Consider the following 17,088-nt stretch of genomic DNA (forward strand, 5'->3'; position numbering starts at 1 on the left):
GGGGCTCCAAAATCGCTGCAGATGGTGACTGCAGCCATGAAATTAAAAGAGGATTACTCCTTGGAAGAAAAGTTATGACCAACCTAGATAGCATATTCAAAAGCAGAGACATTACTTTGCCGACTAAGGTCCGCCTAGTCAAGGCTATGGTTTTTCCTGTGGTCATGTATGGATGTGAGAGTTGGACTGTGAACAAGGCTGAGCGCTGAAGAATTGATGCTTTTGAACTGTGGTGTTGGAGAAGACTCTTGAGAGTCCCTTGGACTGCAGAGAGATCCAACCAGTCCATTCTGAAGGAGATCAGCCCTGGGTGTTCTTTGGAAGGAATGATGCTAAAGCTGAAACTCCAGTACTTTGGCCACCTCATGCGAAGAGTTGACTCATTGGAAAAGACTCTGATGCTGGGAGGGATTTGGGGGCAGGAGAAGAAGGGGACAACCAAGGATGAGATGGCTGGATGGCATCACGAACTCGATGGACATGAGTCTGAGTGAACTCCGGGAGTTGGTGATGGACAGGCAGGCCTGGCGTGCTGCGATTCATGGGGTGGCAAAGAGTCGGACACGACTGAGCGACTCAACTGAACTGAACTGAACTCTTTTAGCATTTGCTTATCTAACTTTTTATCTCTCCATCACATCTGAATAAGAGCCCTGTTTGGGATAGTATTAGATTTTTTCCCTTTCATCACTTTAAATACATTAAGCCACTCCCTTCTGGCCTAGAGTTTCTGTTGAAAAGTCAATTGATAGCCTTATGGGAGTTAATAATATTATTTTTAATATTGATTTCTACAGTTGTAGCTAGCATATATAAATGACATAAATTCTTGTCGATTGATTAGTATCTTACAAACTTGCTAAGCTCATTTTATTATAGTGTGTTTTTTGGATTTTCTACATAGGCAATGGTGTTGATAACAGAGTTTTGCTTCTCATGCTTTTTGTTTATTTTTTTCTTACATTATTGCAGTGGTTAGAATTTTTATTTGTAGTTTTAAGTTGTCTTCTACTTGAATTTTTATCATATGGATTACTGGTATAATAACTGTGTTAACATTCTTCTCTGATAATCTTAACATATACATCAGTTATGGGTCCGTAATTTTGCTAATCATTATGGGTTGTATTTTTCTGCTGATTTGAATTTCTTTTAATTTTTCAAGGGTTATTAGGTCTTGTAAATTTCACTATTTTGGAAACTAGATATTTTTGTATTTTTATAAATAAGCTTTGTTCTGGAATGCAGCTAATTTATAGGCAAATACTTTGCCTTTTTGAGCTCTTGCTTCCAAGATTTGTTAGAGCCAAAGTAGTGCTCAGTTCAGAGCTAATTATTACCCATTACTGAGGCAAGATCCTTCTGTATTCTATACGCTCTGTGATTTTGGAGGTTTCCCAGTCTAACTGGTCAGAACAGGTACTAACCCCAACAGTGTGTGTGTGATGGGTTCTGCTTGCTTTAATTTTTTTTTCCTTTGTAGCCTTAGACTCAGCCACTTTACTCACATATATGCTAGTTAGTACTCCGCTTCATACTTCATCCTCTGTAGATACGCTGTGTCTTCTGGTATACTATCCTCTGAACTCTAGCTGCACTGATTTTTTCTGGACTCTCAGCTTCATTGCTTCAACTCAGGGAGTTTGACAGAATCTGTATGGTTCCCCCTTCCTGTACCATGACCTCAAAACCCTCTTAAGGCAGTAAGCTGGAGGAATTATAAGGCTCACCTTAAATGTTTCCTACCTCTCATGTATCACTGTCTTTCACTGACCGAGTCCTCTGTCATGTAAACCACTGTTTCAATTTTTGTCAAAATTTTGGTTGGCTTTTGTAGTAGGGGAAATGTGTTATTCCATCTTGGCTGAAAGTGGAAATCCAGAACAATTGCTAAATATAAATTTATAAGGAAATCAAAGGATCTTAATTTACATTATTAGTAATTTGAAAAAGTAGCTATATTTGAAATCATTTTTAAGACTATCATTTTTTAATTTATAAACTATGTATTTGAACCAATATAGGCAGCATGAACTAATTCTGGGTAAAGTGCATGAATTTATTGAGAGTATGTCAAAGAGCTCATAGAAATAAGTAAGAAGCCTCAAAAAGTAGATTCTAAAAACCATTGAGAACCCAAAAAAGGCAAGCAAAAGTACATTATAGGACTGATTTTAGCGAGATGTCCCCCGTGCCTCCACCCCCGGGATCTGATGCACTGCAGTATCCAGTTTTACACTGGGTGCTGCAGGTAATCTCTGGCTGACCATGGGCTTTTTTCTTACTTTCTCAAATATCAAAATCTTGAGGGAGCAGTCCAATCAGATGAGCCTAACTCATACACCTGCCAATGAGAAGACCAGTATGTATCTCCTTTTGGTTGATTTAGGGGGCTTTCCTGATAGCTCAGTTGGTAGAGAATCTGCCTGCAATGCAGGAGAGCCCGGTTTGATTCCTGGGTCGGGAAGATCCACTGAAGAAGGATAGATGAGGCAAGGCCCTGACCGACATGTACACTGAATGAGCCCCAAACAGGAGAGAGGATGAATATTAGGTACCAGGAAGGTATAGTTTTTGTATAAATTTGTAATATATATTGTTGCATTTAACTTGCTAATGTTTTGTTGATGCTATTGCATCTAAGTTTATGAGAGATATTGTTCTGTGTGATCCATTTTTTTTTTTTTTTTACTGTCTTTGGCTTTGCTCTCAGAACAATACCAGCCTCATCAATCAAGTTAGGAAGTACTCTTTCCTTTTATACTTTCTAGAAGATACTGTGTAGAATCACTGTTAATTCCTTAAATATTTGGTAGAATTCTCCAGTGAAATCATCTGGGCTAGAATATGTTTTAGGGGTACTTTTGTAAATGGTGGATTCAATTTGTTTAATAGTTCCTTCTATAACTATTCAAATTATCTAGTTCATTTTGGGCGAGGTTTTTTTTTTTTTTCATTTTCAAGAATTAGTCCATATTACTTGTCAAATTTATATGCGTGGAGTTACTTTTGGTAGGCCCTTATTATTCTTTAAATATCTATGAAGATAGTTATTGCCTATTTTATTCCTCATAATGGTAAATTGTATGTTTTCTGCTTTTTTTCTTTGTTAATCTTGCTAGTGATGTGTCAATTTTATTGATCTTTAAAAGAATAAGGTGTTTTTTTGTTGGATTGATTTCTATTTGTATTATTATTTGCTTCCTTCTGCTTCTTTTGAGTTTATTTTGCTCTTAAATTCTTGGGTGGGACCTTAGATTATTGAGATATTTCCTATTTTTTATTGTATGCATTTAGTACTATAAATTTCCCTCTCAATACTGTTTTAGTTTGGTCCCACAATTACGGTATGTGGTATTTTCATTTTCATTCAGGTAAATGTATTTTGTTAATTTCTCTTCAGACTTCTTTGATCTGTGGGTTCTTAGAAGTGTGTTATGTGGTTTCCAAGTGTTTAGAGATTGTCTCATTATTGTTGTTTGATGATAGTTTGATTCTGCTGTGGTATAGTGCTCTGTATAGTTTCAGTTCTTTTATACTATAAAGGCCTGTCTTATAACCCAAAATATGGCCTATTTTGGTACATATTGCATTTGCATTCAAAGAGAATAGGTATTCTGCTTCTGTTGACCAGAGTGTTCCATAAGCGTAAATTAGTTTAAGCTGACTAACTGTGCTATTCAGTACTTTTTAATCACCTTTGAGAGAGTAGTAATAAAGTTTTCCAGTATATGTTTGGATTTATCTTTTTTCTTTCAGTTTTACTAGCTTTTTGCTCTTAGATCTTGAGTCTCTGTTGTTAGCTGCACATTTAAGTAGAATTGTTTGCTCTTTGTAAATTGACCATTTTATAATTTTACAATGTTTCTTTATCCCAGTTTCTTTATCAAGGCTTCTTTATTCTTGATTCTAAAGCCTGATATTAATATATTTATTTTAGATTTCTTTTGTTTAGTGTTTGTATGTCATGATTTTTTCATCTTTTGACTTTCAATATATACGTCATTATTTATTACAGATTTCATTTAGACTGAGTTTAGCTTTAGTTCAGTTTAGTCGCTCAGTCGTGTCTGACTCTTTGTGACCCCATGAATCGCAGCACGCCAGGCCTCCCTGTCCATCACCAGCTCCCAGAGTTCACTCAGACTCACGTCCATTGAGTCCATGATGCCATCCAGCCATCTCATCCTCTGTCGTCCCCTTCTCCTCCTGCCCTCAATCCCTCCCAGCATCAGAGTCTTTTCCAATGAGTCAATTCTTCTCATGAGGTGGCCAAAGGACTGGAGCTTCAGCTTTAGCATCATTCCTTCCAAAGAATACCCAGGGCTGATCTCCTTCAGAATGAACTGGTTGGATCTCTTTGCAGTCCAAGGGACTCTCAAGAGTCTTCTCCAACACCACAGTTCAAAAGCATCAATTTTTCGGCACTCAGCCTTCTTCACAGTCCAACTCTCACATCCATACATGACCACAGGAAAAACCATAGCCTTGACTAGACGGACCTTAGTCGGCAAAGTAATGTCTCTGCTTTTGAATATGCTATCTAGGTTGGTCAGAACTTTTCTTCCAAGGAGTAATCCTCTTTTAATTTCATGGCTGCAGTCACCATCTGCAGTGATTTTGGAGCCCCCCAAAATAAAGTCTGACACTGTTTCCATTGTTTCCCCATCTATTTCCCATGAAGTGATGGGACCAGATCCCATGATCGTCGTTTTCTGAATGTTGAGCTTTAAGCCAACTTTTTTGCTCTCCTCTTTCACTTTCATCAAGAGGTTTTTTAGCTCCTCTTCACTTTCTGCCATAAGGGTGGTGTCATTTGCATATCTGAGGTGATTGATATTTCTCCCAGCAATCTTGATTCCAGTCCAGCGTTTCTCATGATGTACTCTGCATAGAAGTTAAATAAGCAGGATGACAATATACAGCCTTGACACACTCCTTTTCCTATTTGGAACCAGTCTGTTGTTCCATGTCCAGTTCTAACTGTTGCTTCCTGACCTGCATACAGATTTCTCAAGAGGCAGGTCAGGTGGTCTGGTATTCCCATCTCTTTCAGAATTTTCCACAGTTTATTGTGATCCACACAGTCAAAGGCTTTGGCATAGTCAATAAAGCAGAAATAGATGTTTTTCTGGAACTCTCTTGCTTTTTCCATGATCCAGTGGATGTTGGCAATTTGATCTCTGGTTCCTCTGCCTTTTCTAAAACCAGCTTGAACATCAGGGAGTTCACAGTTCACATATTGCTGAAGCCTGGCTTAGGTTTACTTTTTTAAAGAATCTGACAATCACTGCCTTTAAATAGGTAGGTTTAGATTAGGGATCAATGAATACATTCTATGAGGAGCCAGACAGTAAATATTTAGGCTTCACAAGACTTGTGCTCTCTGTTGTGTATTCTCAGGTATCTGGGAGCTGACTGTGATCTTCCCAGAGACTGGGAAAGACATCAGACACCACCTTTGACTTCTCACTCTAGCCCAGTACAAATGGCCAGTCTCCCTGGAAGGAGCAAGCACACATATTTCCCATCCCAGCTTTTCTGACTGCTGCCCAAGGAAGGGACAGATCCCGGGATCACTTGGCTGTGATAGCCAATGGGCCTTGTATTCACAGGACTGTAAACAAAAAAGCAGTTATTAATAGGCACAAGAACACCCCTCCTGCAGCGATAAACTCAAGCTTAGCACAGAGGGAGCAGGCAGAAAAAGCCTATCTCCCAGTTTCTCTCTAAAAGCAACCTAACTACATATGTTCTCCACTGCTTAAGGATCCGGCTTCCCATCTGCCTGATCCATGTGCCAGCTGCCACCCTCTCCCTTGGGCCACTGACACATCTCAGCCATCCTTAACTACTGGGGGTGACTACAGACAAAGAAGGACATCTAGGCAATCACAGAGATCTGATGAACAACCAAGAACTCAGGGTTGGCTAAGCGATAAGGCTATTTAGTCAGTATAATTATAGATAAGGTTACTGTTATAGATACAGAGCTATGGGCTTCCCTCATATCTCAGTCGGTAAAGAATCTGCCTCCAGTGCAGGAGACCAACATTCGGTTCCTGGGTCGGGAAGATCCCCTGGAGAAGGAAATGGCAATCCACTCAAGTATTCTTGCCTGGAAAATCCCATGGACAGAGGAGCCTGGCAGGCTATACAGTCCATGAGGTATCACAAGAGTCAGACACTACTTAGTGACTAAACCACCACTGTTATAGATAAGGTTCATTTAGTTATTATAGTCATTAAAATATAACTACAATAATATAGATATACAAGGTAAAAGATACCAATTTTGACATCAAAAACATACATAAAATGCAGGGGGAAGGTAAAAGTGTAGAGCTTTATTATGCATTCAGGGTTAGGTTGTTATCAACTTAAAAAGACTGTCATAAATATGCTTTCTATAAGCCTCATGGTAACCACAAAACAAAAACCTATAGAAAATGCACAAAAGGAAGAGAGCAAAGAGTCTAAGCACTAAATAAAATCACCAAATTACAAAGGAAGAGTAAGAAACAAGAAGAAACACAGGAACTACAAAACAGCCAGAAAACAATTAACAAAATTGCAGTGATTAACAAAATTGCAGCAAGTACATACCTATCAACAAACACTATAAATGTAAATAAACTAATTCCCCAATTAAAAGACATGAGGGATCTGAATGGATAAAAAAAAAGCCCCATATTTAGGGTGCATACTAGAGACTCACTTCAGAATAAGGACACACACAGACTGAAACTGACGTGATGGAAAATTATATTACATACAAATGGAAACCAAAATAAAACTGGGACAGCTATACTTATATCAGACAAAAAAGACTCTAAGACAAAGACTGCAAGAAGACAAAAAGGTCATTTTACAATAAAAAGGGATCAAGCCAACAAGGAAATATAACACTTGTAAATATTTATGCACCCAACACACAAACACCTAAACATATAAAGCAAATATTAATAGATCTACAGGGAGAAATAGATGGCAATACAATAATACTAGAAGACTTTGACATTCTACTTTCAGCAATGGATAAAACATTCAGACAGAAAATCAATAAGGAAACACTGAAATTAAGCCATAGGTTTGAAATACAAGACTCACCAGACATTTACAGGACATTCCATACAATAGTAACAGAATACATATATTTCTCAAGTGCACATAAAAATTCTCCATATGTTATGTTACAAGTCTTCATAAATTTAAGAAGATTGGAGATTATATCATGCATCTTTTCCAACTACAATAGTATGAAACTAGAAATCATTTACAAGAAGAGGACTGGAAAATTCACAAATACGTGAAGATTAAACAACATACCACTAAACAACCAACTGGTCATAGAATAAATCAAAAGAGAAATTTTTAAATACCCTGAAATAAAATTGTAAGCATACCAAAGCCAATGGGACAAAGCAAAAGTATGAAGGTTCTTTAAAAAACTAAAAGCAGAACTACCACAAGATCCAGCAATTACACTCCTGGGTATACATCCAAAGAAAATGAAGACACTAATTCGAAAAGATATTAATACATACACCCCAATAAATGTTGGGTTAGATGGCATCACTGACTTGATGGACATGAGTCTGAGTGAACTCCAGGAGTTGGTGATGGACAGGGAGGCCTGGCGTGCTGCGATGCACAAGGTCACGAAGAGTTGGACACGACTGAGCGACTGAACTGAACTGAACTGAACTGAATAAATGTTGATAGCATTATTTACAGTTGCCAAAATATGGAAGCAACCTAAGTGTCCATCAAAGGATGAATGGATAAAGAAGATGTGGTATTTACATACAATGAAATATTACTTCTCAGTTATAAAAAAGAATGAAATTCTGCCATTTGCAACAACATGGGTGGACCTACAGGGTAATATGCTTTGTGAAATAAGTCAAACAGAGAACAAGTAACTCTATGTTATCACTTACATGTGAACTCTAAAAAATAAAGAAAGCTGAGTGCCGAAAAACTGATGCTTTTGAACTGTGGTGTTGGAGAAGACTCTTGAGAGTCGCTTGGACTGCAAGGAGATCCAAACGGTCCATTCTAAAGATCAGTCCTGGATGTTCATTGGAAGGACTGATGTTGAAGCTGAAACTCCAATGTTTTGGCCACCTGATGCAAAGAGCTGATTCATTGGGAAAGACCCTGATGCTGGCAAAGATTGAAGGCAGGAGGAGAAGGGGACGACAGAGGATGAGACGGCTGGATGGCATCACAGACTTGATGGACATGAGTTTGGGTAAACTCCGGGAGTTGGTGATGGACAGGGGGGCCTGGTGTGCTGCAGTTCATGGGGTCACAAAGAGTCAGACACAAATGAGAGACTGAACTGAACTGTACTGAAAAAAAAATGAATAAATGTATGTAACAAAACAGAGAGACTCAAAGATACAGAGAACAAACTACTGGTTACCAGCGAGGATAAGGAAGGAGGAAGGGGCCAGATAGAGTACAGAATTGAAAGATACAAACTACCATGCATAAAAAAGCAATAAGGATATATTGTACAGCACAGGGAAATAAGCTATTATTTTATAATAACCTTAAAAGGATTATAATCTATAAAAATACGAATCACTCTTTTGTACCCGTGAAACTAATATAATATTGCAAATCAACTAGTTTTCAGTAAAAAAAAGCAATTCTAAGAAATTCATATCAATAAAGCCTTAGACGAAGAGAAAAGAATGATCTCAAATAAACAATCTAAATTTATACTTCAAGAAACTAGAAAAAGAATAAACTAATAAGTCCAAAACTGGTACAATAAAGAAAATAAATATCAGAACAGAAATAAATGATTAATAGAAAAGACCAAAAGAAAAGATTAATAAAACTGAGTTTTTTAAAAAAATAAAGATAAATAAAATAGAATAACTTACAGCTAGACTTGCAGGAGAAAAAAAGGAATGAAATAGATGTAATTATAAATGAAAGTAGAGACATTACAGCTGATGCATTACAAATATAAAGGTCATAAGAGACTACTGTGAAGAATTACACAACAAAAATTTGTTCTTTCTGGTTTTCATCTTTCCCGTTTTTTTGCTTTCTCTGGTTTTTGGTATGAGATTTCATTTTCTCTTATCTGTTGGTGTAGCATTTATATTGATTTTTTAAAATGTTTTAATGGTTTTTTTCCTAGAATTCCCAATATACATTTACAAGTTATTTAAGTTTACTTTCAAATAACATTATAACACTTCATTGGTATTACAAGTGCTTTGTAAAAATGTATCCCCAATTCCTCCCTCCCCTTTTATAAGACTACTGTCATTTATTTCACTATCCATAAATTATAATCACTGAATACCTTAATACCATGATTATTTTGAAGAATTACCTATCATAACAATTAAAATAATAAAAATAAAAGAACATAGTCTACCAACATTTATATTCACCTGTAGTGCTCTTCATTTTACATGGATTTATTAATACATCTAATAAATCATATCATTTTTTTCTGAAGAAATTCTTTACACATTTCTTACAAAGCAGGTTTACCAGTGACAATTCCCTTATATTTTGTTTAAGAGTATCTGGGAATATTTCTCCTTCACTTTTGAAAGATAGTTTCATCGTATATACCATTCAAGGTTCACTTTTTCTCAATCCTTTACATAGTTCACTCCATTCCTTTCTTGCTTGCACGGTTATAAGTAAAGTTTTATTTCCTCTGGCTTTTTTTCAAGATTGTTTTTGATTCTGCAGGTTGAATGTGATATGCCTACATGTAGATTTTTTTGTAATATTAATCAATTCTGGTGTTCCTGAGCTTCCCAAATGTATGGTTTGGTGTCTGTCATTAACTATGGAAAATTCTCAGCCATTACTACTGCACCTATTTCTTTGGTGCTTTTGTCTCCTTCTTCTCTTTCTGGCATTTCCATTATACTTGTGTTACGTAGTTGCTTCATTGTTCTTGGATATTCCATTTCCGTTTTTTTTTTTTTTTCATTCTTTTTTCTCTTTGCTTCTCAGTTTGAAAAGTTTCCACTGATGTGTCTTCAAAGTCGTTAATACTTTCTTCAGTTCCGTCCAGTTTACCGATGAATCAATGACAGGAACTCGTCATGTTATTATAGAGCTGTTTTGGCTTTCTAGATTTTACTTTTGATATCTTTCTTAGAGTTTCCATTTCTCTACTTGCATTATCTAGATCTTCTTTATGTTGTCCACTTTTTCCATTAGAACCCGTAGAATATTACTCATAGTTACTTTATGTTCCCAGGCTGATAATTCCAAAATCTCATTTCTTTTAGAGACAACAACAAATGTTATTAATTATCCTTAACCTGAAACTATCTTTCATTTTCTTTCTTGAAGAATATTTTCACTGGATAATAAATTATGTGTTGAAAGTTCTTTTCTGTTAGGACTCTTAAGACATTGTTCTACTATCTTTTGAACCTGTAGCTTCTGATGAGAAATTCACAGTCATTGTCTCACTGTACTGATAATTACTATTTTAACATTCTCACTTGATAATGTCAATATCTGGATCCCCTATAAGTCTATTCTATAATATGTTCTGTCTCAGGGTTTTGCGCCTGTCTGGTGTTTTCTTTTAATGCAAGACCGTTGTCTACAACACTTTACAGCTTTGTATGATATTATCTTTCTTTCAGAGTGTCAAGTCTTTCTGCTGCTACAGTGCTGGCTGACCAAATTAATCCAATTAGAGAAAATCCACCTCCTGGCTGGTTATAGTACTATAGGGAGCCCCTCACTCCTAGATCTTAACCTTACAGAGGTATCAGTTAAGAACACGGTGGTTACCATGGTTCCTTTCCAACAGCACGTTCTAAAATTGAACTCTTATCTATAGAGCATCACAAGACCAGTGAAAATTTTCTTTGCTTTTTATATTATTTTTACTTTATCTTGGCCTTTTAGCTTCACTGCTCGGTAAATGTGCTGAGTGAAACCCCAAAAGAGCGTTATCTTATTTGTTTCCATCTCTTCTTACTGATGTCGTGTCCCACTCCAGGGCCTAATTTTTGTCACTTTAGGCTCAAAGTTCTGTCAAAAATTTGTGCCAGATTTTGGTCATCTTACTATTAGGTTGGTGCAAAAGTAGTTGTGGTTAAGCACTGTTGAACTTTGCCCTTTGATATTGGAATACATTCTTAACTAAATGTGGTTATATTATACATCATTTTAATGTGCATCTCTCATTTTACATCTTTTGCTAATGAAGCTATTTATTTTATATGTACTTTAGACCATGGAAATGATGTTGGACAAAAAACAAATTTGAAGCAATATTCTTATTCGAGTTCGAAGTGGGTCATAAAACAGCAGAAACAACTCCCAACATCAACAGTGCATGTGACTGAGGAGCTGCTAATGAAGGTACAGTGCAGTGGTGGTAAAGGAAGTTTTGCAAACGAGGCAAGAGCCTTAAAGACGAGGAGTGCGGTGGCCGGCCATTGGAAGTTGCCAATGACCAGCTGAGAGGATCACTACATAAGAAGTTGCCTAAGAATTCGTCGACCAGTCTATGGTCGTTTGGCATTTGAAGCAAACTGGAAAGGTAGAAAGGCTCAATAAATGGGTGCTCACAAGCTGACAGCAAATCAAAAATATTGTCGTTCTGAAGTGTCATCTTCTCTTATTTTATGCAATAACAAACCATTTCTCAATTGGATTTGATGTGCAATGAAAAGTGCATTTTATACGACAACCAGCGATGACCAGCTCAGTGGCTGGACCTAGATAAAGCTCCAAAACACTTCCCAAAGCCAAACTTGCACCAGAAAAAAAAGATCATGGTCACTGTCTGGTAGTCTGCTGCTGGTCTGATCTACTATAGCTTTCCGAATCCCAGCGAAACCATTTTACCTGAAAAGTATGTTCAGCAAATTGATGAGATGGGCTGAAAACTGCAACATCTGCCATTGGCACTGGTCAGCAGAAAGGACCCAATTCTCCATGACAATGCCTGACAGTACTTTGCACAACCAATGCTTCAAATTTGAATGAATTGAGCTGTGATGTTTTGCCTCATCTGCCATATTCACCTGTCCTCTTGCCAACCATTTGCCTACCAAAGAAATGCCTACCATTTCTTTAAGCATCTTGACAACTTTTTGCAGAGAAAATGCTTCCACAACTAGCAGGACTCAGGAAATGCTTTCCAAGAGTTTGTCAAGTCCCAGAGAATGGAATTTTATGTTACAGGGGTAAACAGACTTATTCCTTGTTGGCAAAAATGTGTTGGCTAGTGGTTCCTATTTTGATTAATAAAGACATACTTGAGTCTAGTTATAATGATTTGAAATTTAGGGTCCAAAACATAATTACTGTTGCACCAACCTAATAGATGCTTTTTACCCAGACCTTTTGCCAGAATTCCCAGTTTCTTGCCAATGTCCAGAAATAGTAAATGTACTCAGGGAAAACAGTAATTGCAGAAGGTTGCTTCTCCTCACAAGGTTTGCCTTTCCCCAGGATTTTGGTGCTTTGGCCGCTACTTGCCTAAGCAACTGTCTGATATCTTTAAACAAATCTTTTAAAATATTAATTCAGCTTTTCTAGATATACTCAGTTGAAGCACTGGTCTGCCATGTAGTTGAAGTAGAAGTCTAATTTTCTTTACTTATTTTACTTAATTAGTCTTTCAGTTTCTAATTCCAGCTCTGTTTCTCTTCCTTAACATTCAGTTCAGTTCAATTCAGTTCAGTCGCTCAGTCACGTCCGACTCTGCAATCCCATGAATCGCAGCACGCCAGGCCTCCTGGTCCATCATTAAAACAATCTGTGCCCAGTTCTTTGAATTTTTGCAGGTTTAACTAAAAGGAGACCTTGCTCATGCATACTTTCAGATGCCTTCAGTTCCATTCTTTGACCAGAAGGCTGACATACCAATTCAGACAAAGGTAAGCCTCGCTTCATACAGTTAGTATGGTCACCTAGTTGCTACTCACTTTAATACAGATTTCTACTTCTAGGTTCTGATTTATTTCAATATCCTCTTTCTTTATATGAATGCACAAGCAGTTACACCACAAGCTATCATTATGATATTTCTGCCCTTACAATGAAAGGTGAAACTATGCTTTATGTTTCTTTTACATGTTCAGTAATGCCACAAATGTTATGAACCTATTAGGATTACTGGGTAAATAATTATTGACTAACAAATATGTGATTGGTTTGGATATGAAAGTACAAAATTATACTTACCCACCATAATCTTCAGTGATCCCAGCAAATGGTATTGGATCACAGTTTACAAAAACTACAAGTGCAAGCAGTACAAGGGATAGAACAGATGTAACTATTACAAATCTCATAAGGCCTTTAGAAGATACGTGTAACTTGGAAATAATGATACCTCCCAGAAACTGGCCTAGTGCACCTCCTGGAAGTAAAACAAGTCCTATAAGAAAGGAGGAAGAGAAAACACAGTTAGAAATAGTAGATGTATGGCAGACACCAACACAATATTGTAAAGTAATTATCCTCCTCCCACAACAAAAAATAGTCAGCTAAAGACAGGACAGAAAATTCACACACTGATACAATCTCCTCTGCTTTAATCATATAGCAAACGTAAGTTTAACTAAGAAGCCAAGAGAAAATTTAAAGACACAATAAATAACAAAGCTTAACCTTAAGAGAAATACAAATTTGTGCATGAGGCTGATACTACAGGCCTAAGTGAAAGTGAAGTCGTGTCCAACTCTTTGGGACCCCGTGGACTGTAGCCCACCAGGCTCCTCTGGGATTCTCCAGGCAAGAATATTGGAGTGGATTGCCATTTCCTTCTCCAGGGGATCTTCCCGACCCAGGGATCGAAACCAGGTCTCTTGCATTGCAGGCAGACGCTTTAACCTCTGAGCCACCAGGGAAGCTGTTAACTAAATGAGTTAACATTTAAGTGCTCAGCACAGAGTACAGTCATGCAGCAAACATTATTTGAGTGTTTGTTTAAAGGTAGAATTTACAGATAAAATCATTTATTAGAAAAGCAAAAGAATAAGAGGTCCTACAAAATGTTTTACAGCAGTTGTGAGCAATACAATAAAATCAATACCAGAGAAACAACATTTGAAAGTCTGTAGCCAACTATGATAAATTTAAGTAATTAAAGTGATAATAGTCCTGGGAATAAATGTGTACTATAATTACAGAGAAATGTAAAAATATTAAATCATATAAAGTAATAAGGTAAGAAAACTTTATAACATCAAGACTAAAATGAAAACTGTAAAAGCTGCCACAGAGTCTGTTACTTGCCAAAAAATTATAGTTATAGTTTATTTTTTAAAAAGATAAAATTAATAACCTAGACCAAACACACATACATACACACAATCCTGAGGAGTGGAGTTAGTGAACTGCAAATGAGCAGCTAAAATTTCCTAAACCAACTGATGAGGATAAAATGAATAAAACATAAATCCATTGAGAGAAGAGAGAATAATGGGGGAAGGGGTAAGAAGCAAAAGAGAAGTGCAAAAAAACAAAATATACAATTAAAAAATGAAAAATTAAATATGTCAGAAATCACAATAATGATGTATGAATAAAACAACTATTAGAAAGAAAGATGATGAAATTTGATATTTTTTAGAATGGAAAGTTTGAAAATAAATAGCAAAAAATATGTACCATGAAATGTAAATCATGAACATGTTTATACCTAATGACATCACATTAAATAAATTATATAAACACTGCCTAGATTTCAAGGAAATTAAAAATCTATAAACAAAGTGTTTTAAATCAGCTGTCTCAGAGATGAAGATTTACTTTACAACACTATTAAAGATATGTAAAATATTAACTGATTTGAACAGGAGTTATTTAAAAAGAGAAATAAAAGCCTTATCTGCAAACAAAAAACCCCTCTTTTCAACAAAGCATGGCTTAAGTAAAAATATGCTGATGAGAATTTAAAATGCTTAGAACCAAACAATAATACAAATTACATCTAAATGTATGAGGGAGGTGCTATCAAATAAAATCTATAAGTAATGATACCTCCATCATAACTTATTAGGAGAACTAAATGAGTTAACACTTAAGTGCTCAGCACAGAGTACAGTCATGCAGCAAACATTATTTGAGTGTTTGTTTAAAGGTAGAATTTACAGACAAAATCATTTATTAGAAAAGCAAAAAGTGCAAATAGTATAGAGGCAATATTTATTAAGAAATTTGTGGGAACTTGAAGTGAATCAGCGGGTGAGCAATAAGGCTATAGGTAAAGAAGTCAAGAAGAAGTAAACCACATTGCAACTCATAATCTCAGAAATTAAGGGTAGGTACTAATATGACTGAAAGCAAGAGTGAGGTAGACTTAAAAAAAACAAGAGGTTTGGATGGCAGTCTACATAAACTGTTTGATCCCCAATTCCTATCCCTAACCACAATGCCAGAGGACACTAGGTTTCTTCATAGAAACAACCATAGAGTTGAGAAAGCCAAGTACATCTGTGAGCATAAAACTGAAAACACAATTCAACTGAAAAAGTATTGGCTGCCAGGCTCATCACCCTAGGCAATAAGAAAATACTGAACACTGGAAGTTCAACAATTAAAAACTGGGTCCTTGAGGACTGCCCTAAAAGGAAACAAAAAGGTTGAAAATTGAATTGCAAAGCACAGAACTTCCAAGCAACTTTTTGTGTAAATATTATACTGATGTACAGAAAAATACACAAATCGAAATTATACATCTGATGAATTTCCAAAGCAGACTTAACTCTGTAACCATGCCCAGGTAAAAATTAATCAAACATTTACTAGAAGGCCAGAGGCTTTTTTGTGCACTTACAAGATTTTATAAAATATGAATTGTAAAGTATGCATGCATTATAGCTTCTTTTATTGGACATGATATTTGAAAAATCCACCCATGTTTTTGTATATAATAATACTAGTTCATGCCTTATCACTGCCGAATAGTATCCTAGTATGTGCATACAACACAATTTATTTACTCACTGTGATATTAACAAATTTTGCTGCTACTTTAAAAATTCATGTATATGTTCTTTTTGTAAACATTTGCATTTCTGTTGAATATATTCTTAAGAAAGGAATTTGTGTATATAACTAGAAGTTGAATTCTTGGGTCAGAGGATCTGTATAGGTTCAGATTTTGATGACACTGTCAAACAGATTTATAAAACGATAAACCAATTTACACTCTCACCAGGAGTGGATAAAATGGCAATTGCTCCACATTCATCCCAACATATCTTTCTCTTCCATTTTAGCAATTCTGGTGAATGGTACTAGTATTGCCTTGTGATTTTAATATGTATTTCCCTGAAAAACCACTGAAGGTGAGCCCATTTTCACATGAATATTGGCCAACTGGTATCATCTTTTATATAATGCTTGTTCAAATCTTTTTCCATTTTTATTGGATTATCTACCTTTTTATTGTCATAGTTTTTAATATATTCTGGACCCAAATACTTTGTAGAATATTTCTATTGAAAAGATTGTTTCATATGCATTTTCACCCTTCATGCTGACCTTTGATGAACATAAGTTCTTAATTTTAATGTAATACCACATTTTTCCTTCATATTTATGTAATTTGTGTCTTGTTTAATAAATCTTTATCTTCTCTAAGGCATGAAGATATTTTCCTACATCTTTCTAAAAAGCTTTATTGTTTTACCACACACATTGAGACCTGCAATCTACCTAGAATTGGTATCTTTGTATGTAGTTACACAAAGGTCAAGATTTTTCTTCATTTAAATGTACCAGATTTAAACAATAACTGTATCCAAATAATTTTAAATTTAAAAAATATTTAAATTTAAACTTTTGTATTTAAAAAATTACTACTTTATTTATTGGGCGGCAATTCTCTACTACCCTCTGATGCTATATAGCCTACAAGTAGATGTGCTGACTGCTTTTTGTTCTACATTTTCACAGATATTTCCATAGTATGCTGTGGTTCCAATTTCAAAGTATAGAATCGGTGACTGTATTTTGCACACTGGTACTGCATATGCTTCTAAATTCTAAGAGCGACAGTGGAACACATAAATTGCTATCCTTTTCCTCATGTATGGCCCAACAGGAACAACC

The 17,088-nt window shown here is 35.9% G+C and overlaps 1 protein-coding gene across 1 annotated transcript in view; it reads right to left on the reverse strand.

Annotated features, from left to right (window-relative positions):
* The window catches only part of SLCO6A1 (solute carrier organic anion transporter family member 6A1), a 101,830-nt gene that overhangs the window by 37,490 nt on the left and 47,252 nt on the right, over positions 1 to 17,088 (reverse strand). Inside the window, exon 9 of the mRNA XM_052643558.1 lies at positions 13,210 to 13,405. Coding sequence (XP_052499518.1) covers positions 13,210 to 13,405 — 196 coding nt within the window. The remainder of the gene's footprint in view (positions 1 to 13,209; positions 13,406 to 17,088) is intronic.

Source organism: Budorcas taxicolor, chromosome 7, assembly GCF_023091745.1.
Source record: "Budorcas taxicolor isolate Tak-1 chromosome 7, Takin1.1, whole genome shotgun sequence".
Classification (NCBI taxonomy): domain Eukaryota; kingdom Metazoa; phylum Chordata; class Mammalia; order Artiodactyla; family Bovidae; genus Budorcas; species Budorcas taxicolor.